Source organism: Gambusia affinis, linkage group LG13 (assembly GCF_019740435.1).
Source record: "Gambusia affinis linkage group LG13, SWU_Gaff_1.0, whole genome shotgun sequence".
Classification (NCBI taxonomy): domain Eukaryota; kingdom Metazoa; phylum Chordata; class Actinopteri; order Cyprinodontiformes; family Poeciliidae; genus Gambusia; species Gambusia affinis.
Genome location: NC_057880.1, coordinates 7,942,378 through 7,964,243, shown reverse-complemented (window position 1 = coordinate 7,964,243; position 21,866 = coordinate 7,942,378). Strand labels below are relative to the sequence as shown.

Here is a 21,866-nt window from a genome sequence, read left to right as displayed (position 1 = left end):
CTTCTGTTTGTGATGTGACGTGTTGTTAGCCGGAACTTCCTGTGGTTAGTTATTGCATATTGTATTCAAGCAGCAATTTACCTGAAGAGGCATGCATCGATTTGCAGATTTTTGCAATTCTGCACCGATTGCACTTTTTGCCCCCGAGTTTTGGTGCATTGCACATGCTTGCTAGAATAATATACTGATGACATTGTTATTGTTGGACTGAAAATAACTGCTCAGCAAGACCCTACAATTGCATGCTGGAAACTGAAGTTGATCTGGAGATCTTGGGTATTGCACAACATTACTAGTGAGTCATCAGTGTAACACCTGAAGCTAATTGAAATGAACTGGAAAAGATTTGTGAATAAACATCCACATTTCTTTAGACATGAATGATCACAGTTCCGTGTAAAAATCAGTTACAGTGTATACTGATGAAACCAGATGTTTACACTGTTTTAAAAGTTATATAGGCTCCCCACCCCTCACTAATACCTAAATCATACTTTAGGTAATTTGGATTATCAAATGTTTTTCTATCTTCTGCATTACTATTTAAACTGTATGAACTGGGACCAAATTAGTAGGCTATCAATTATACAAAAAAATATTTTGGGAATAAGGCACATGTGACTGTATATTTTTCTCCAACACTTGGTATGAAAAAATAATTTTGCTTGATATTCATCAAGATACTTATAAAGTAATAATGTAAACAGTGGTTGCAAGAGTTGGGCCAGGACATAAAACATAACACTCATAAATTCCACCAAGTCTCACAGGAAAGTTGGTTCTGGTTGATTAGTTGTCGTTTCTTTGCCTTCTGGAGTTGAGAATAATTTCACAATCATTAACAATCGATGAAAGCCGGCAGCAGGTGAAGGCAATTCTGTCCGCTTTGTTTTGAAGAACATGTTTATCTGATTGTAGAATATGAACATCACGAACATTTTAGTGTATTTTTTTTTTAATTGCTGACGATGCTCAACATACAAGCTGGCTGTCCTTCATGCAGAACACCCAGCCCACTCTGCACCAAGATAAGAAAAGCTAATCTGTAACCAGTCCTGTGAGCTCTCCGGTTTCTACAATATTCCCCCACATTCCACAGGTGGCACCGAGGCAGACTGAGCTCCATCTGCCGCTCTTACCTTCTCACAGCGTCCTCGCACTTAGTTTCAAAGTTATTTTTATTTTTTCTTGAATTAACAGAAATATCTAGATGAGTTTTAAAAAGAACAGCGGTCAAATGGAGCTGGAGGAAACCATCAGAAACCCGGGTTATAAGGACGCAGTCGACGGCGGGTCGGCGGAGGACACCTCCAGCTCGGGCACCGGGGAGCGGCGCGACTCCACCGCGGTGAAGCTGGACGCGGCTGCGGACGAGTACACGCAGGTCAAACCGTACGCCGGGATGCCCAAGGAGGTGCTGCTGCTGCACTCCTCCAGGGCTCGGTACCGGGTGCCCAGAGAGATCCTGTTCTGGCTGACAGTGTGCTGCACTCTGGCGCTGGTGGCGGTCACCATCGTCATCATCGCGTTGTCCCCGCCGTGCCTGCACTGGTGGCACATCACCCCGGTCTACCAGGTCTACCCCCGGTCCTTCAAGGACTCTGACGGGGACGGAGTCGGAGACCTCAAAGGTCGAGTGCTTTTTTTTTTTCTCAGTAATTTTTAAAAATTACTATTATTGACAAAAGAAAGACATGATTAACAATCTTTTCTTTTTTTTTTTTTAAAAAATATAGAAAGCAGTAGCCTACTCCTAGACTCTGATACATCCAAATATAATCTCACCACAAGAAAGTCGCATCATTTGCAAACGGACATTTATAAATGGAGACGATCTCTGTGCAAATCAATCAGAAGGTTAAAAAGATAATTAAAAAAAACAACTTTATTTGGAGTTCTCAAGCTATCTGTATAGTGAGACATGATGGTGGCAGAATCATGCTGTGGGAATGGCTTTCTTCGACATGATGCAGCGAGTTAAGGTGATTCTGGAGTTTAGAGGAACTACAGCTCACCTCGAAGAACTTTGCAAAAAAACCCCCCAAAAAACCTTTTTAATTCAGTCACACATACTTGTCAAATAATCCCGTCTCCTGTAAACTCAGTTGATTATTTAAAGTAGTTTAAAAAGTATTTTAAGGAAACCCAGCAGACTATGGAGTTGCAGCTAGCACGTAGCAGCAGTGTGTTATTGGCTTTACAGAAATTCCTCATATCGAGCATGCATTTAGCGACAGAGAAGAAAAACTCCCCTGTAACAGGAAGAAACCTCCAGCAGAACCAGAGCCTGGCTCAGTATGACTGACTTTGAGAAGAATACACAAATACTAAAAGGATAACACGACTATTCAGAACTTCCAGAAGGTTTTAACGTTTCAGAAATACAAGATTGTTTTGTGTTTATAAAATTCTTTAACGATTATAATTGGATTGATTTCAGACTGAAACATTGTTTTTATCTGTTTATAACTATAATGAGAATGCTGTGTAACAGAGCAGTAAAATGCTGCTCTGTTACACAATCATTTTAGGCAACCATTTACTTTAATCAACAATAATTCAGTATGCTGTATCTGTCAAGAGCAGTTCAGAAACTATTGACTCGTTGCAATTACATAAAACGACATTAAGAGGAATTCAATGATGTGTGCAGCTCGTAATCTGAGTAGCTACTTCTGTAACATCCAGCTTGTCGGCCCACGCAGGAATTAAGGAGAAGCTGGACCACTTCCTGGACCTGAACATCAAGGCGGTGTGGATCAGCCCTTTCTACCGCTCTCCAATGAAAGACTTTGGCTACGATGTGGAGGACTTCAGGGACGTCGACCCGCTCTTCGGAAACATGCAGGACTTTGAAGAACTTTTGGCTGAAATGCACAACAAGGGTGTGTGTTTTTAGTTCCTTTTTCCAGAGACGTGGAAGTGGGGCTCTCTGGTTTAGTGTCAGATTGATGATGACAGATTAAAGTGTCTTCCCTCTCACCTCTCCACCTCAGGTTTGAAGCTGATTATGGACTTCATTCCCAATCACACCAGTGACCGCCACCGCTGGTTCAACCTGAGTCGGACCAGAGACCCTCACTACAAGGATTACTACGTCTGGACGGACTGCGATCCATCTTTCCCGAAGCCTAACAACTGGGTTTGTGTTTGTGCTGCTGTTCCACACGGCGCCGGGTTTCGAGTCTCTCCAGTGCTGATCACGACCTTCACTTGTCACACAGGTGAGCATCTTTGGAAATTCCTCATGGACTTACGATGAGGTCAGAGGGCAGTGTTACCTGCACCAGTTCCTCAAGGAGCAGCCAGACCTGAACCTGAGGAACCCCGATGTCGTTCAAGAGATCATCGTAAGACACTGACTCTTAAGAAAACTTTATTATGTAGTAATTTTGTTGCATTACTACTTAACAGACGTGTGGTAGTCTGATGAGGCTAAAAAGAAAAAGTGTCAAATTCATAATAAAATGTGCATTTTCATTCTTTCCCTGCAGGATCTAATCAATTTCTGGCTGGAGAAGGGGGTGGATGGCTTCCGGATGGACGCGGTCAAACACATGCTGGAAGCAGCACACCTGAGAGACGAGCCACAGGTGGATCCAGACAAGCCGCCGGTGAGCCTGCCCTCTGTTAATCAAATGTTACGAGCACAAACCCCAATGAGCTTCATCGGGATTTTATGTTGTTAGACCGACACAAAATGTACGGACGTGACAATACTTTGTAGACTCAACCTTTGCTGGGTCTACAAGGTTGTCCATCAAGCCACCTTTTGTGACCCGATGGCCAAAATATTTGTTGGTTTTATCAGACCAGAGCCCTTTCTTCCATATGTTTCCTGTACTGAGATGAACTTTAAACTGGACTTTTAATGGCTTTGTGTTTTAATAGTAGGTTCTTTTGTTTTGTTTCACCACTTATATGCTAAAGTTATGGAGTGTGCAACTTATAGTTGAGCTCAGCAGCCTCTCCAGAGTTCCCATAGGCCTCTTGGCAGCCTCTCTGAAAAATAGGTGGATGGCCATGTCTTTGTACATAAAATACAAATGAAATATACAGAGGTTTGTGGTTTTAATGTGACAAAGTATGGAAAAAACTTAAGCACGACAACATACAATCAAAGCTCACATCAAATGAATTGATTCTCCTGTCCACCTTTTCACAGCACAAAGCGTAAAAACGGTTTCATTCTTTTTCCCGTGATGATATTCTCACAAATCCTCATCCCCCTACACCCCCCACTCGTGTTAAATTTTAATTGCCGCTGTAACTCCCACCGCTCAAAGTTCAGCTCAGTTAACAATCCCCGCTTTAACCTTCCGTTATATAATCCCGATTTTATTTCATTGACTCATAAAGTGGCGTGTCAGAATCCAGATTAGAATAATGAGATGCATGAAAGCAGCGGCGTGGGCAGAAACACCTCGGCCGACCGAACAGCCCGTAACAGCTGAGTGGGACGTTTCTTGCTGTGCGCCATGTGCCATTTATTATTTATCGCTGGCTTAAATGTCAGGTTCATCCTGCGCTTTTCTTAAGAAAACACTGTAATTGCAATTCAAAGACTTAATGACACACTCTGACATAAGTAAAGAAAACCTTGTGGAGGCATTTTTTCCCCCACCCTCCTTCCCAACAGAAAAGATTAGTAGAAAAGAAGCATATTTTAGAGGATTAGCAAGTCACTGGGATTTACTGACCACTGTGGACTAATGCTGTAATGCTGGGACTGACTCAGACTTTGATTTTAGATCACACTTACAGAGTTTTACATCTTTAGACTATCAAACAAAAGTAATTTATGGTCTGTTGTAAAATTGGAAACACAGCTATAAACGTATCTGGAGCTTTTTATAACCGCGTGTCTATTCCATAATTTCTGCTTTAAACGTTTATGGCTGGTAATAACTGTAAAAATACCGCCGTGTTTGTGAGTTAGTGGTTGGCATAATGGCTCGTTTGTCCGGTGACGATGTAAGCCGAGTGGCTTACATCGTTACCCACGCAAACCAGACGCATCAGCTGTTAGTCACTGTTAGAGCGAAGCAGGTTGATTCAGTTACACGTATAATGCTGGTTCTTGGTACCGGCTGAAATAAAAGTAAGACACATTAGCCTTTAAGAAGAAGTGAACTTCTTTTTTGCAGTTGTTTGTAAAAAAAAAAAAAAAAAAATGGTCCACTTGTAAAGCTGGAGGAAAACTTTCCGTCGGTTCTGTTTGACTTACCAAGTCAAAGTCGGAGTCTTGTATTTGTTTTCTACTTGCATTCCATCAGCCTAACCTGAAACCAGCCGGAGAAAGCAGTCCGATAGAGACAAGCCCTCCCTAATTTCCAGTAGTCAAACAAAAAAAACCAAAAAAAAAAACCTGGAAAATCCAACCGGGCTCTGACCTGAAAAACGACTGAATCCTTTCCGCAAATGCTCTACCGTCTCGTTTAAAAAATTTCCTTTAATGTTTTTGCATTTCAGGAATTAGTAACTACAGAGTGGGACTTGTATCATGACTACACCACCAGCCAGGTGGGCTTGCACGACATGCTGAGAGAGTTCAGAGCAGTGATGGACCATTACAGCCGAGAACCTGGCAGATACAGGTAGGAATACATGCAGAGTACCGCCCTATACATAAACCTCCAATTAAACTGTTTTTATTAAAAAAGAAGCTCACTGTGATAGATTCCCTCGTAATTAAGGTTAGTTTATTTCAATAATTTTATTCAAAAAGGGAGACTCATCTTACAGACATTCATTACAAACCGAGGCTGTTGCATAATAATTTGGAATAAATTATTTGTACTGGTCTTATGTAAGATTCAGCTGCAAACCATGAACATCACAATAAACTGAACACACACACTCTTTGTGTAATGAATCACTGTAGCATTTCACTTTTTAAATTACTGAAATAAATTTACTTTCTGATTGCATCTTGAAGTTCTAAGACGTTCTATAAACACAGTTTTCCCTGATGGCTGGATCTTATCAGAAGAACAACTAGATTGTAAGAGAATTTCTGATTTCTTTATGGCTACCTCTAAAGTATAAAAGATGCTCAACATAAAAACAATTTTCAGCAGGTTTAAGACTGAAGCCATATTTACTTAATGATCTCAATGTTTGTATCGGAACAGTTTAGTAAGAAACGCCAGCTTAGTTTGTGTACAATCTCACACATAGCCTGGGTTTTTATTCTTCTGCAGGTTCATGGTGACAGAATCCTATGACTATGAAGAGGTGGACAAGACCATGATGTACTACGGAACGCCGCTAATAAAAGAAAGTGACTTCCCCTTCAACTTTTACCTGCTGGACCTGCCTCATAACACCAGCGGCTGGTGGGCTAAACATCTGGTTGACCTCTGGATGTCCAACATGCCCAGCGGAAAATGGCCCAACTGGGTGGTAAATATTTACTTAGTTCTGTAGTAATAATAATAATAATAATAATAATAATAATAATAATAATAATAATAATAATAAACGAATGATGCCCTTTCAAGTATGTTGCAATTTATTCAGCATTGTACAAATAGATAAAAAAAGAGAAGATCCAAAATCTCTTCTGATAAGAAGAGCCACATGTTTATGATAACAAAGATGATGTTGCGTTTTCAGCATTTATGATCACAAACGGCAAAGTGATTTTCAATACTGCAGTTGGTTTGAATAAGGGTTATCTATTTTCTCACCCAGGTGTTCAAATGAGTCTTCTTAATATTTGTACATGCTGAGTGAACTGAGTACAGATACATAGCATTCTTAAAGTCATGTCAAGTTTATTTGTATCGCCCATTTCAGCAACAAAGCAGTTCAAAGTGCTTTATTCCATAAAATCATAATAGAGTAACCAATTATGAAACAAGCAATAAGCATCACATTTGGTCATATATGTTGATCAATGTTCAATTTAATACTAATCAAAGGCAGATATAAACAGGTGGGTTTTAGCCATGATTTAAAGGATCTCAGTGTTTCTGCAGTTTTGCAAGTTTTCTGGAAGTTTGCTCCAAATTGGTGGTGAATGGAAACTGAAAGCGCCTTACACTAGGGCTGCTTTCACACATTCACACTCACAAAAACACTCACATATTCATACACACATCATTAGAAAACTTGAGGTAAAGTGGGGCACGTTAACATATGCTATGGGAGGAAGCTGGAACTGAGCCCACAATGTTTCAAGCGCAGGATGACTACTCTGTCCATCGAGGAACAGTTGTCCGCCATGAGTGCTACAAGGCCACGCTAGGAATCGGCATCAACAGGTCAAATCTAAATAAATCTGCATAAATTTCAGTTTGGGGCATCTATAATAATTTTTTTTTGGTGCACAACTTTTACGTTTCTCTCTTGAGACTCTTTTACTTGAGATATTTTTTTCCTAACAAAAACCTATCAGGTAAAGTCTTCTGCAATCCACTTAGCTCAATCTCATTGACCTCTCCACCTCTTGCCTCCACTGTAACCAGGTCGGAAACCATGACAGGCCTAGAATTGGCTCCAGTGCTGGTCGGATGTATGTTCGTGCCATCAACCTGATGCTACTGACCCTCCCTGGCACACCAACGACTTACTACGGCGAAGAGATTGGCATGGAGAACATTAATATCACACAAAGCCAAGTGCAAGACCCTGCTGGGAAATACAACGTGGTTAGTAGAGTCCGTACCCTGAACAAACACTAAAAACAAATGTATAAAAGATATGACTTTAATTCATGGCATTACAAAAAAAAAAAAAAGGAACGGTTCAAGTAAAGTAGGCTTTATTGTTGGCTAGCTGTAGTTATTGTGTATAAGGTCAACTGGAGTATATTTATTTGTATTCTTTGACCTCAGAGTCTCAGTCGGGACCCTGAGCGATCTCCGATGCAGTGGAATAGTGAGAAGAACGCGGGTTTCAACCCCCAAACCAACAAGACCTGGTTACCTGTACATCCCAGTTACGAAACCGTCAATGTGGAGGTATGCGACATCTAACACAACATTGAGAAAACCCCTGATACAAGACAGTTCTCATATCCGTCTCACTGTTTTTTCTTTTGTCCATTCTTTCCCCTCAGGTCCAGAATAAAGATGAAGGCTCCGTTCTCTCTCAGTATCGCTTCTTGAATGGCCTGCGGCAGTCAGAGCTCCCTTTTCTGCGCGGTTGGTTCTGCTACGTCCTCTCCGACACCAACATTTTCTCTTACCTCAGAGAGCTCGATGGGCACAAAGAAGCGTACCTCATGGTGATTAACTTCGGCAGAGGACCCAGCACAACGGATCTCTCTGCTGTTAAGGAGCTGCCCGACGAGCTCCAAGTGCTGATGAGCACCAACACAGCCAACAACCAGAAAGTATTCCAGAAATCCCGCATCCAGACAGAGGCGGGAGAGGGTTTGGTCATTCGGTACTCCACCTACACTCGATTCCATCCCAACCATCCCGCACAGTGCTACGTCTCTGAGAAGGCCTGCTACTTGGAGACTGTTGACATTCTTTACAAATGCTAAAGCAATTTAGCATTTATGAAAACTTTACGGTCTCGTCAATCGATTTACCGAGGTTGTCCTGAGGTGTCTTGATTCAAAAGGGACAATGTAACACAATAAAACAAACGCTTCTCGATGAATTCGCTGGATGTGGTTTCTTTCTTCTTCACATGCAGAGTGGAAGACTTGGTCATCACGGTGATGCAAATACAGCTCTGCTTTTCTTACTGCCTCTTCACAGCTGAGCTAGCTCTTCCTCTTGCGTCGAGGTTGTGGAGTGTCCAGGTTCAACTCCGTGTATAGAAACGCAAGCTTAAAAGCCTCCTGCGTCAGGCAGAAAACATACTTTTGTTTGTGAATTTAATGGAAAGTAAAAGTTAGCCAAATTATGACCAATATGCAGTATTACCTATGCCTGCTGGACTCCAACACATTGGTGTGGTAAATTAAAATGAAATAACCTAGTACTAATTTGCAGCTTCTAATAAGACATTTCAGTCGTTCATTTCCAGGGTAGAAAGATCAAAGGACTTCAATGGTCTTTAAAGTTGTTGTTTTTTTATGTGGATTTTCTCAAAAAAGCAATAATTTCCTCAATCTGGCCTTGGCAGCATTGACGGAGCTCGTCTAAATTGGTTGGTTTCCTGCCACAAACCCATGATGCTTTGATGCTATCATAAAGTGGAACCTTCTGCTCCAAACCAGACTCCTTTGAGTATGACTGAAATTACCAGCTGCCGTCATGGACAAGCCGGATGCCTTCACGAGAAAGGTTGTATGGCAAAGGTCGAGCTATTGTGCTACGAAGACAACAACGTTCGGAGGAGGCAGTGCTTTCAAACCCAACATCACTGCATCAACTCGTCTCATCAAGGTGCTGGTGAATTGCTCAAACTAGATGAAATAACGCAGAACACACATCAGAACTGGTTTTGGACTGGACGGTGAAGGCTTACATTAGGTTTGTGGACAGGCTTCAATCTTTTTTTTTTTCCCCCCTCCAGGTTTTTTGTGGGCTCTAGTGTCCCTTATTTGAAAGTAGACTGACAGGAAAGGGGGAAGGAGAGTGGGGAAGACATGCGGTAAATATCGACGGGTCCAGGAATCAAACCAGCGACGGCCGTGTCGAGGACTCAAGGCCTCCGAACGTGGGTCGCGCTATCCCCTACGTCACCACAGCACGCCCGACAGGCTTCAATCTTAACCCAACTGAAAATGTATTCAATAATTGGTGAGTGTCAGAAAACCAACCACAAGTTGTAAGAAGATTGGCCAAACATCCAGCCAGAACTATCACAGGAGTTTGTTTCTAGGTATCAGGAAGTACGGTTTCTGTACGTAACCTCCCTGTTCCTCTCTCTTTCTGACTCACCTCTTCCAGCATCTGAACAAAGTCTTCAGGTCCAAGATGGTTTGCTCCTGGTTGGACGTTCAGAACTATGCTTGGTGCCGATTCACAATCTGAAGGAAAGGAAACAAAAGCAAGATAAAAGAAAACGGTCTATTTTTAGAAATCGCCTTCATCTCACTGCGAACCCAGTATCTCTACGTCTAACTGCCCCACTCCATGTTATCCACCTTCCTCCTTTCTGTGGTACGGACTGATTCACAAGTACGGTCTCGACCTTGACAGCTCCCCTGTCTGTGGAGTCTAATCTCTTGCTCTGATACGCTATCTCTTTACCATGCTAATGGGCCTTCCTGCCCGCCTCGATGCGCCTGTGCCATCAGCACTTTATCAAAGACTCAGGAGAACAGAGAGACAGATTAGGGAGACATCTCCCCACAAACGCAGGCACCGAGGCTGCCCGGTGTGTGCGTGAACAACGGGGGTGCGAAATGGTGGAGGAGAGAGATAATATGTGCATTTGAAGCTGGGGGAGACGAGGCAGAGATAGAGAGAGCGAGAGAGAGAGAGTGGTGTAAATAAGGAGTACCAGCAACGTCTTGAAAGGAGATTATAAGTGAGAGGGAGAAAGAGCCTGTCTGGGGGGACAAAAAGAGAGCAATTAGCTGACACATGCACAGGTTTTACCATAAGGTGACCAATGCTACACGGTGGAAAGACATCCCCCAGACACCCGTACATCTATTACTGTTGCCTCCGCTGACCTTCACACTGACACTACTATTGGGGGATGACCCAGGGCTATAAGACCTCCGTTGAAGAGGAAATAACTCCTAGAAGAATACGGAAAACTCTCCATGGGATTTAAATTGCACCGACGACCTCGTCCAACGAAAAGAGGCATTAAAAGATCAACAGGAGAGGTTCTCTGAGAACAACTTCACAGGTGTGCTTCAAGGGAGAAGATTCACAGCAAGAAAAGCACTCTAATATAAATACGAATAAAGTATACCATCAAACAAAACAAATCACTTTACATGTCAGTGGCTATAGATTATAGAAAATTATTAAAATGGAGTCCGTCTATAAGTACCTGCATTTTGCTTCCTGTTTAAGTGTGTCTGAACGGCTTTCTTTATATTTTTGGTGTATTTGAGGACACCTTCCAGAGGAATCCTAGGATCACCGCTGTAGGCTGTCAGCAGCATAGATGGGTAGCGCTGTTTCACACACAAAGAATGGAAAAAAACCCCATAAATTAAGAATATCTAAGAGTTGAAAGAAAAGGTAAATTTAAGGGTTGAAATTATCTACACCTAAAATGACAGATGAATATACATTTAACCACAAATGTATGAAGTGAATTCTACATGTTTTTTTTTTCTTGGTACATGGCGCCATGTAACAAAATGAACACAGAAGTTAGTTTGAGAGAGTGAAACTGCAGAGGAAGCAGCTTCTTCATACCTGAGGAGTGATGTTGTGACAGGGACAGTATGAAGCGATGATGTGTCTGTGATGCAGGTTTCCCACTGCGTCCCCCCACTCATCTCTGTCCTCCACAGTCAGAGGCAGATCAGCTTTCTCCATAGTTCCCAACACATCCAGGAAAGGAGCCTGCACAGAGAAATTGGGATGCCTTCAGATCTGCAAGGTTTCTATAAATTTTGAACTTCAAAAAATTTCAAGATACATATTTACAAATTTTTTTAAAAGTTTGTTTGTATTTCGTTTAAGTACAAAAAGTACAAAACAGTTACACTTGTTCCACAAATCACAGAACAGAAAGACATAGAAGTTTTATTTCAGCAGGATGACACAGGACTACCTTACTGATTTTAGACCAGTTTAGTCTATTTAGATCAGCTCTGTTATAGAATCTGTAACATTTTGTACATTTTAACCTGAACTCTGAACATAAATACAAATTCTGCATGTTTCTAAATACCCCAAGATCTTCTGTAGATCGATGTAAAAAGTGTTTAGTTTTTCCGAATTTCTGCACCGTTTAGATAAACCCTAAATATGGATGAGACCTAGCCCTCACTTGAGACACAGACACCGACACATTTAACATTTTACCTGCAGTGTTACAGCACGCATGGTGTTTGGCTTCCGGTTGCACAGCGCCGCCACTGGTACGGCTCCAGCACTGCAGGCTGTGAGGGCAGTGAGTGAAGCAGAGGAGACTCCCGAAGAGAAAAGCTTCTGGAGACAGGCCTGGAGGTCCTCCGCTCCCTTCCGCTTCCCTTCCACCCGGGCTTGTCTGTGCCAAGAGAGGCCGCGCTCCCCCCCGCCTCTACGTGCAGAAAAGAGACGATCCCCAGCATATTCTTTTGGGACACACAAAGTATCTCCCACTGCAGTGTGAAGTGTTCTCCATAAAATCAAACTTTATTAGTGTTTGAGAGAGCGACTTGCATTATTGTGCCATTATGAATAAATTACTTGAAAATGATCTCAAAAACAACAATATTATCGTTTATTCCAAAAATGACTGGCTAATTTATCGTCTAGCAACATTTGTTATTGTGACAAGCCAAAACACTTAAAAGTTCAATGTTTTTAATGGTAATAATTTTAGTACATTTTCTTCCAGCAACATCATCAGCTTGGCTCTGTGGAGTCCATAACACGTGTAGAAGACTATGGTACTTTTTACGAGTTGTTGAACATTCCAAGTATGTAAAATATATTTGAAGTCTACCTCAGTTTTCTCAGGGATATTTATGTTCAGATGTAGGTTCTGATAGATGAATATGATAGACGGTGTATTCTTTCCGGACTGTTTCACAGCGGCTACCTTACACTGCATAAACTCAGATCCCCGACAGCTCTGCACACTGGGAAAGTGGAACCCTGCCAGATTTTAGAAGGAAAAAAACTGGAGTGCACAAAGGAAACCTGTTGCTCAATCTAACAGGAATCTAAACTAAAAGGTACTTTGTACAACATTTAGTAAACCTGTTGCAAATAATCTAGAAACATCTAATACGTTTTTTTTTTTGTTTTTTTTTAATATCACAATAAGGATGATGTCTTACCTAATATGACAGTAGGCCAGCGCCCAGCCTTGCTCCAACAGAAAACGCCTCACTGGGCAGAACTCCATACTGAGGTCTCTACCATAAGCTCCATATACATGTACAAGCAAAGGCGCCTGACTCAGATCATCCACAGGTATGGCATGGAGGAGCGTCACTGGCACTAAAGTGCCATCCTGACGAAAGAACCGAACAGCAGTGGATGTTTTTGCTGGTCAAGGTGCGACAAGAGCATAAACATATCTCTGCTTGCAACAGTTTACTCTGTGAGTTTGTTTTAAAGACGGTCTTACTTGGCTGCAGGCCTTTAAGCGTGTGGTGACGTACTTGTGGTGACTCTCAGAGTGGGCCTGAGTTCCTGGGTCTGACAACAAAAGTCCTTTCTCAGGATCCAGCGAGAATGGGGCGGGTGGGTGGACGGGAGACGATAAGAGGAACTCTAACACGTTTTGCCGGTCTGCCAAGCCCGGTTTCTTGGTTTCAATAGCGCAAGCCCAGGAGGGGAGCTTAGGAATGAAAGCAGAAATATAACATTACTGGAGTAAAATAAACAAACAATACATGAAAGAATATCAGAATAGGTAGAAAATTTTGAAGACTTTTCTTCCAAGTTATCCCGTCTCTCACACTGACCTCTATAATGTATGTCTCTTTGGGATTGCGCAGTGACATCACGCTCAAAGCGAGTTCATTGGCAGGCGTCATTAGAACCAACAAGCAGTAGTCTCCAACTATGTCCATGTCTTTGATAGTAGTGTCAGGGTTGGGGACAAATAAAGATGCCCAGGAAGCCATTGACGGCTCAAATGTGGGAGATTGCATCACCTAGTAAACAGAAAGAAAAAGACACACATTATGTGAAACAAACAAAAAAATAAAGTACAATTATGTACATATTGAAATAACCTAGTACTTTATGAGAAATCAAAGGTAGCTGCTGATATCATACAGTATCTCGAAGGTATTCATACCAGATTTTAACCACCATAAGTGTATTTTGTTAGGATTTTGGGTGGCAAACACAAAGTAGAACAAAAATAGAGAAATTGGAGGAAAATGACACATGGCTTTAAAAAAAGCTTTTACAAATAAATATCTGAAAAATGTGGAGTTAATTTGAACACAAAGCACTTTCCTCTGAAATCCTGCAATGGGCTATTTTTTTAAAACAGTTTTTAGATATACATATAAAAAGGTTTTTATTTGTGTCCAAAGGGCAATTAATTTTACAGCATGTCACAATAAAAAACATAGAAACAACACACCAACATTAATATTTAGCTAGAAGGCATGACACTAAATTGCTTCAACCAATAGAAGTTAAAAGCACAAAACATTTGGAATACCTTAAATCAATTCATCATTTAACATTATGTAACTATTAGATCTTATGGTAGGACAGATTATGGAAATTTTAGCTATGCAAAATTTTCATAAATGGCATATGCTGATTTTTTGGCACCTAAACCAGAACTACAGACCCAATTTACATATTGATCTAAAAGGCCAAAATAAGGAATCAGCTGTAATAATTAGGCATTAGAGTCCATTCAACAGACAAAGGCACTGAATATGTGGTATGAACCAATTGCATAATCGATCGACTACATATAATTTTTTTTTTTTTTTAACTTTTACATCAATTTACATTATTGTAAATATTCTGTGTTTTCTCTTAGACTCATTTTGATAAGTTGCTGTTGAAACTCTACCTGATACTCCTGTCCTGGCCCAGTATTCGCCAGGATAATCAGCGATCCTTTCCAGTGCTCCACATGGTAGAGGAGGTCCAGCTGACGAGGCTGAATCACAAAAGGCTCTAAATGGGACTTTGTCACATCAATCAGCATCACCTCTGAACTTGTTCTACTGTTGCAGTTAATGGCGAGGATCTGTCGGTCTCTGGACAGGGCAACCTCCACAAACACACTGCGGAGAGGACGGTACGGTTTAGGTTACTGGGTTAATTATTTGACAGGAGGAAGACGGTTTACCTGACACAACGCTAACACGCACTCAGGCTGGGTTTCCTCGTACACGGACGTTACTTTGCCGCTGCCCTCGGCGACGAGGTCCAGGCGAAACACGCAGCTGGATCTCAGGCCTTCCAGAGTTGTGTAAAACAGGACATCATCCGTCGCCCACTCTTCATAGATGCACATAAACATAAAAGTCAAGATCAATACAAACTGCATCTCTACATCTATTCATTTTAGGTTTTCGGTGCTTAAAATGATCTGATTCGTAACTTGTTCTGTCATTTAAATCTAGTGTTAAGTTTACAAAGCCACATATTACAGAGATTCCAATAATTTCTAATACATAAATAAAAAGATAGAGGCAAGATGGTAAAATAGAAAAACTGAGAAAACACATCCAATTCTTAGCTATAAAAGGGATGCATTTATTTTTAATACAACTGCATATTAGGTATACTTTGTTTTAACTCTGTAATCTTCGGCACGGCTGAATTATTCTAACACATTTTTGAATATTTACCAAAGCTGAAGACGCTCCGTAGCTCGAGAAGGATGTAGTGGGGGGGCAAAATGGAAATAATTCTCTCACCAAGTCTCACAACAACACACCTTCATTATCGCAGTAAAAAATATGAAATAATTAAAGTCTGGCAGTCAACATTTCGGAATAAGTTACACCTCCATGTTTAATTTACTTGAGCTCTTCTGTGTGACAACATTTTAGTGTGGCGGCGAGATGCTTTTCATGTGGAGACAGACGAATTCTCTGAATTGTCCACTGAAACCTCTCATCACTCTCAGCTCTCGTCCTCCTTTCCGCCCTCGATACGTGTTCCAGATTTAACACCTGCTCAGGCTCCGGAGTACCTAAAAACATGGAGCACGAGGAAGAATAAATGTCTGTGTGAATGTAATTTCTATGCCCATGAAAATATATGTTCATTCAATGCTTACGATCTCTTTTGTCTATTCTGTAGATGCCGTCAGCTTTAATGAAGTACACATGGTGACATCCGCACACCTGGAACGGGACAAACCACAGGAAGTTGAAAGAGTAAAATTGAGTTTTATTCATTTATAAATTATTGACATCCAGATTAGCCGACTGGAGAAAGGCGGAGTACCCAGAGAGAAACTCCATGCAGAAACAGTTGTCCTGAAATGCTTGAAGGCGACAGTGCCATGAACTGTGTTACTGGGCAGCTCAGGACTGATTGTATTCATATTATACTTTCTTTTAATCTCCCTCACGCTAAGTTCACAATGTAAACCACGACAATATGATTACAACCCTGAACCTAGTCTTACCACGGAGTAATCAGGTATACTGTGGAACCTGTGGTATGTTGCCTTCAGTCTCCTTAAGAAATACTTCTTTAATTGCTGGTTCTTGTCAGTTCCAGAGCTCAGATGATCGGATGACAAGCCAGAAGCTTCCTGAAGTAAACAAAAATCAAACCAAACAAAAACACTTATCAATGTTGGAGCGATATTACACTGTTAATAACCTAAAGGCATTTCTTGACCTAATCACATCTTCTTTTCATCACAAAAGAAATAGAGACGCACTTGAAAATCCCTAAAGAAAATGTTTTTTTTTTTCCATTTATTTTAATGTTGCTGAATAAAAATAAAATGCACAACCAATAGAGATATTTAGTTCAACAAAGTGAATGTGATCACCTATTAAAATACGTTAGGTTGGAGTTGAGCAGCATAAAATCATGTTTTAATTCTTAAATACTTTAAAGTAGTCCTAAGTCCTTGAGCTTTTTCTGATTTACATCACAATAACAACAAAAAACTTCAATACAATTTCTTGGGATTTTATGCGACAGACACAGAGAAAAGCATCCTTTTTAAGCAGTCCACTTCATTCTAATCTTCTATGGTTTACTGCAGAGATGGCTGAAGCGGTGTTAGTTTTCTATCACACAAAGCATTGTGAATGTAGGCCAAAAAGAGAACCGTTTCTGGCTCCTGTTACTGGTGAAGAAAAGCCAGACCCAAAGCATAATGCAGCCACCATCAGATTTTTTTTTTAATGTGTAGTGCTTGTTTTTCTTGACAGTTTTGACTATTATGTGGTTTTTGGCGAACTGCAAACAAGACAGCTTTCTTCTCGTTACTCTTCCATAAAGGGCAGGATTGCAGCGTACACAGCTAAAAGTTGTCACGTTATAAATGTATTTGACAACACGTGAAATCAAAATTTAAGCGTGAGCATTTTAGCAAGGAGCTATAACCTCCAAATGGGATGTCACTTTAAACCCCAAGCCATCTGTTGTTCGATTTAGTACTCGTTTTAACAACTTGGTAAAGAGGTATCACTTTGAATAATGAATGACTTCAAATAACCGAATGATAGAGCACTTGGTAACTTTACACCAAGCGAACGGTGAACACGAACTTTAAAGTTCCCTGAACATTCTTACCGAAATGGACCAACGCTGGACGGATAAGGACAACCATGCTTTCCGTTTAGAAACCCTAGGGTCCCAGAAACGAACCCGAGAAACACCGAGTAGCTGAGCAGAGGAGCACAGTAGTGAACGTAAAACTGTCATATCCAACACTGAACTATTAATTAGCCATTGCAGTGTTTACGTTCAGGTAATTCGCTCGCAATTACAACAGAGAGCTGCATATGCTATACCAAGGCTGAAAAGAAAGGATATACGCACTTAAAGCGTTAATATTTAAATTTTTTTTGGAATTAACATTTGTTATAAGTTAGCGACAGAACAGACAGAACAGCTCGAAACTAGCACGGTGACGCAGTCAGAAAAAAACAGACTAAAACAATCAAGCTTGCTCATGCGCTGCACACAGTTTCAATTGAAAATCGAGTGCGATGTTTTCAGCTATTGATTAGTCTGCCTGAAATGACAAATGTGTACGGAAGCGGCATGTTCCAGGTGGTATGAGTCAAGACGTGTGAGCTTTTGTAGATTATGTAGTTTTAAAATAAGCCATACTTTTCTAAATACCGTTCGACAGCTTTAACATTGATAAATGTGACAGCTCTATAGCCCGGAACTTGTTTACATATATATCCGAGTGGGTATTCAACAGTTAAGATGGAGAAAGACTCCACAGGCGCTACAGAAAGGACCCAATCGGCTTTGCCTTGTAAGGATAAGAGTGACGAGGACTCTGGCGGCCCAAATTTCCACAACTCCAGGGAAGCAACCTGTGGTGCTACTGCAGGTCGAGCGAGATGGACTCTGCTGAGACAGGTACAAGAACGAATTTGAATTTAAATAGAAACAAAAGCACATTTTCAACTGCACACACTGTGCTTTTACAATACCTACAGAAAGCAGGGGTTTGGATACGTTTGTTCTGAAGTGAATTGGTTGTCTATAGATGAGCATCGAAAAATGAAAGCTCATAAATTAGATTAACGACCTTCCTCTAATCCGCTTTTATGTGCGCTTACAACGGTCGTTAGATCCAGTACATATTTTTTGCATGTTGTCACAACATGCTACAGTGTATTAAATTTGGGTTTTGCATAATTTCGAGTAGAAGGAAAATTATGCTAGAATTTTCAAAGAATTCAAATATTGTGGCATGCCTTTTCAATTAATTCCTCTATGTCAAGGATCTATTGAACCACCATGTTTTGGTCAAACATATCCCTCCACCAATAAAATTACATCTTTAGGCATGATTTTTTGTGTGTTGTCCATTAGTGCTAAGTTCACTCAGCCCATGCTCTGAATTGCTGCGACAGATTCTGAGTGGAATTCAGATGTGGACTTTGACTGGGCCTCTCCTAACACAACGGTACGCTTTGATCTAACCGTTCCGTTGCAGAGCTGGTCTGTCACCTAAACTAAATGAATCAAACTTTGGTTCCCGTTCAAAATATTTAAAGACGTTGATTTGGCCTCATTTATTGGCAACTTCTGACACTCAAATTTAAAGTAATTCATCCACTTCTTGTAAGATCTGCCCAAAGGTACATTATAAATGTTATTATGGATAAAGTAATGCTTATGGTTTAAAATGCTGAATTTATAAGAAACAAATTACCTACAATTCAAATTTTAGTCAAGCAGATGAAAAACATTCAGGAACCCTGTCTGTTGTAACTAAAAATGAGTGAAAACTGATAATCTTTCTGTTTGATTTGTCAACTTTGTGAACATCAACTTAATAGCTTTTTACAGCTAATACGTTTCTCCGAAGTGCAGCACAGCAACAGTAAGACATAGTAAAGATGTTAAGCTATATTTGATTCAAAAGCCAAAGAGTGGATGCATGGAATATTAGAAGATCATCTAGACATGACAGATCCTATAAATAGGTTGAGGCAAGAGTTATTAAGAAGCTATAGTAAAGAAAAACAAACAAAAATGTGTTTTCATGTGCAAACTGAAGTTGATCAGCTGTATTTCTCTTACAGGTGTTGTGTCAGAAGCAGACAGACAGTGCTGAGGTCAAACAGGTGTCTGTTCGTAGGTTTGCCACCTTTGACCTTTTCAGAAGGAAAAAACTCTCAGCACAAGAACACTGTGATACCTCAGATGACCAGTGGGTGGAGTACAGAAGTGTCTACTATCCTGAATACGGTGCCTTCCTCAGGTGAACACACCATTTTAAGATTTCACAGAAAACATCAACGTTACCATAACCAGTAACAAACACTTTCCTGGTGTGTTGGTCTTATGTTTAAGACTAAGAGCATTACTTTGCTGTTTCTACAATTTAGAAAATGTTATTAGGTGTAGCCAACCAAACTTTATATGATAGTACTAAGGTGAGTTCTGTGCTTGTTTCAAAAGTAACCCAATGTTGTTTGGTTCATCACAAAATATTCCAAATATTATTATCTGAAATACGCATACAAATTAAAAAATTAAAAACAAGATATTTGTAAGTGAATTGTTTTTTCACAGAGATGTACTTGTATGAAAAAAAGTATAGAGTACTGTGCAGACTATTTCATGTTTATCTATGTTTGGATTTCTAGGGATAACCTGGGACCTCTCAAAGTTAATGAAGTGCTCAATAGTTTTGACAACACTGGCAATGTCTGTAAGTAGATTTCTTTTGCAGCCCTATTAAGCCACTGTATTTGTTCTCCATGCACAAAATGCACAAAAAAAAAAAAAAAATCCCATTTTGTGCAAAGCAGAAATGCACAAAATATGTTACCATATATGCTTTTTGCTTTTATTACTATTAACGCATGCCTGCTGATAATGCCGACAAAATCAAGTGCTGATCATAGTATCGGTACTTATTTGTTCTGAATGTGTTATTGTCAACTTGTTAAAAAGAAAGTACACCAAATTCCAGATGCTTTATATGAAAAATGAAACTTAAGACTAAATGGGGGAAAAACATGTGATTTTCTTAACCAAATCTCAAAAACTTTAAATACACATACAACATCAAACTCTTACCTCAAAGGAAGTGCTGCCTTTTCTATTTTTTCTGACTCTAGTGGCCTTTATTTGATTGCGGTCAGACAGGAAAGCAGGTTGTGTGAGAGGAGGAGTCAACAGTATGCATTAATTATTTTCTTGTCCTACCATCAAAAACATAAACAAGTAGAGTTTTGGAATGTGCTAATCTCTACTGACCTTCTACTGTCAACTCTGGTCAAATGAGATAAGACTGAGCTTTTTTGACCACAAATAGGCTGGGTAGATTTGACATGAAACAAAGTTTGAACAAGAAAAAAGGATCTCATTTCCACTATGAAGCACAGTGGAGGGTTTGTGATGCTGTGGGCCTGTTTCCCTTTTAAAGTCACTGGAACCCAGAAGGGTGAGCTGAGGAAAAAACATCATAAGGACCTTGAATCTGAAGAGATTATACAAAAATCCTTCATTCATTGTGTTCAAACCAGCAAATTGTCATAGGAAGACAATAAATTCTGTATGATTTCAGAGAATATTTTTTTTTTATATGGATTTTTTTTTCACCATTGACTTAATCTTCTTAAATTAAAGGTGAGATCTTTCTTAATTTGTAATCTGTTTTAAGATGTGCTTATTTTAAAACTCTTTACAAAGGTTTCCAATGATTTCAGTACATTTGTTCGCATGAGATTGCCATTTTATTTTTTTATTGTCATCACTCTACTGATCATTATTTGATCTATTTTTATTGTATTTTCTTAGCATCTCAGTTGCTAAACTATACATCCACTGTGTCTTATAATCTTGTTCCATTAAAAGCCGTGGTTGGTATAGCCTTTAAAGATGGTATTATGAAGCTTTCTGTTGGTGTTAGTCTCTGGGAAATGCAAAAGTGTGAAACAAAATAAAAATGTGTGAACCTGTGGGTTGTATCTACCTTACTGAACAATTACTCATTTTCTGCAGTGTTTAGTTTAGTGTTACCAGGGATGTAGCCTGTCCTAGCTGTCAGAACTCTTGGGTAATTGACACATTTTTTTCCCCTCAAAGAATCTTGGTTTTTTTAAGAGTAAAAAGCAAAAGGCTATTGGTTTATTTTTTTTTATTGTGTGCCACCTTAGTGCTCTTTATCCCATTCATTGTCCTTTATCTTGCTTTCTGCTGTTAATATATGCAAAGTAATACTTACTAAAAACGACTTTCTCAGTTTCAAACAAAACATCTTGATGACTGCACCCCCTCCCATTCACATTCCTGTTTCTCAATTTACAATCCCTCCCCATCGCTACCCTCATTTTTCCCTCCATCCCTCTCAGCTGGAGTCATGCTTGGCCAGATGGGTAACAGAGTTCCTGACTTGGCCAATGGATTAGCACAGCCGGAGATGAGAGCATAGAGGAAGGGAGAGGAGAATAGGGGGAGAAGGTGGGTGGGCATGCCATAGGTGGAACGTGTGTTTGCGTGTGTTGGTGTGTGTGTGTGTAAGAAGTGTGAAGCCTTTAGCAGAGGGACCTTGCTCCTCAAACAATGGGGCAGCCATCTCCCTCCTGTTCTCCATCTCATGTTTGGGACTAGTAATGCGTGAGATCAATTAGGGTTGGTTGAGAGGAGGCTCTGAAAGGCCCAGAGGTGACCCTGTCG

At 40.3% G+C, this 21,866-nt stretch overlaps 3 protein-coding genes across 4 annotated transcripts in view; 2 read left to right on the top strand and 1 right to left on the bottom strand.

Annotated features, from left to right (window-relative positions):
• Nucleotides 1-143: 143 nt before the first annotated feature.
• slc3a1 (solute carrier family 3 member 1) lies at nt 144-8,616 on the top strand. Its single transcript, XM_044135577.1, has 10 exons — nt 144-1,631; nt 2,706-2,885; nt 2,997-3,142; nt 3,225-3,350; nt 3,495-3,614; nt 5,473-5,597; nt 6,204-6,405; nt 7,473-7,655; nt 7,842-7,967; nt 8,066-8,616. Exons 1-10 carry the CDS (start codon nt 1,211-1,213, stop codon nt 8,495-8,497), a joined length of 2,061 nt encoding a protein of 686 aa, XP_043991512.1. The 5' UTR covers nt 144-1,210; the 3' UTR covers nt 8,498-8,616.
• prepl (prolyl endopeptidase like) lies at nt 7,700-17,649 on the bottom strand. Its single transcript, XM_044135576.1, has 15 exons — nt 17,283-17,649; nt 16,156-16,284; nt 15,802-15,868; nt 15,543-15,714; nt 15,368-15,456; nt 14,885-15,014; nt 14,581-14,797; nt 13,502-13,693; nt 13,162-13,374; nt 12,869-13,044; nt 11,907-12,123; nt 11,292-11,441; nt 10,918-11,044; nt 9,849-9,937; nt 7,700-8,800 (listed from the first exon to the last, which is right to left on the bottom strand). Exons 1-15 carry the CDS (start codon nt 17,412-17,414, stop codon nt 8,723-8,725), a joined length of 2,178 nt encoding a protein of 725 aa, XP_043991511.1. The 5' UTR covers nt 17,415-17,649; the 3' UTR covers nt 7,700-8,722.
• A 101-nt stretch (nt 17,650-17,750) lies between these two features.
• camkmt (calmodulin-lysine N-methyltransferase) overlaps nt 17,751-21,866 on the top strand; it is a 110,045-nt gene continuing 105,929 nt past the window's right edge. The window contains exons 1-4 of one of the 2 annotated variants that reach the window (XM_044135582.1): nt 17,936-18,086; nt 18,587-18,639; nt 19,262-19,440; nt 19,829-19,893. In XM_044135582.1, the coding sequence (XP_043991517.1) occupies nt 18,068-18,086; nt 18,587-18,639; nt 19,262-19,440; nt 19,829-19,893 (316 nt within the window). In that variant the 5' untranslated portion in view covers nt 17,936-18,067. Of the gene's footprint in view, nt 18,087-18,586; nt 18,640-19,261; nt 19,441-19,828; nt 19,894-21,866 lie in introns of both variants that reach the window. The other variant, XM_044135581.1, reaches the window with a different exon arrangement.

Bases quoted from the DNA above. Each gene is read 5' to 3' on its own strand.
- slc3a1 (XM_044135577.1), top strand. From the start codon at position 1,211: ATGAGTTTTAAAAAGAACAGCGGTCAAATGGAGCTGGAGGAAACCATC. The intron at 6,406-7,472 runs GTAAATATTTAC...CACTGTAACCAG, and splicing joins GAAAATGGCCCAACTGGGTG to GTCGGAAACCATGACAGGCC. The intron at 7,656-7,841 runs GTTAGTAGAGTC...CTTTGACCTCAG, and splicing joins CTGCTGGGAAATACAACGTG to AGTCTCAGTCGGGACCCTGA.
- prepl (XM_044135576.1), bottom strand. From the start codon at position 17,414: ATGACAGTTTTACGTTCACTACTGTGCTCCTCTGCTCAGCTACTCGGT. The intron at 13,045-13,161 runs GTAAGACCGTCT...TTCTTTCGTCAG, and splicing joins GCTTAAAGGCCTGCAGCCAA to GATGGCACTTTAGTGCCAGT. The intron at 8,801-9,848 runs GTGAGTCAGAAA...TGCCTGACGCAG, and splicing joins TTGTTCAGATGCTGGAAGAG to GAGGCTTTTAAGCTTGCGTT.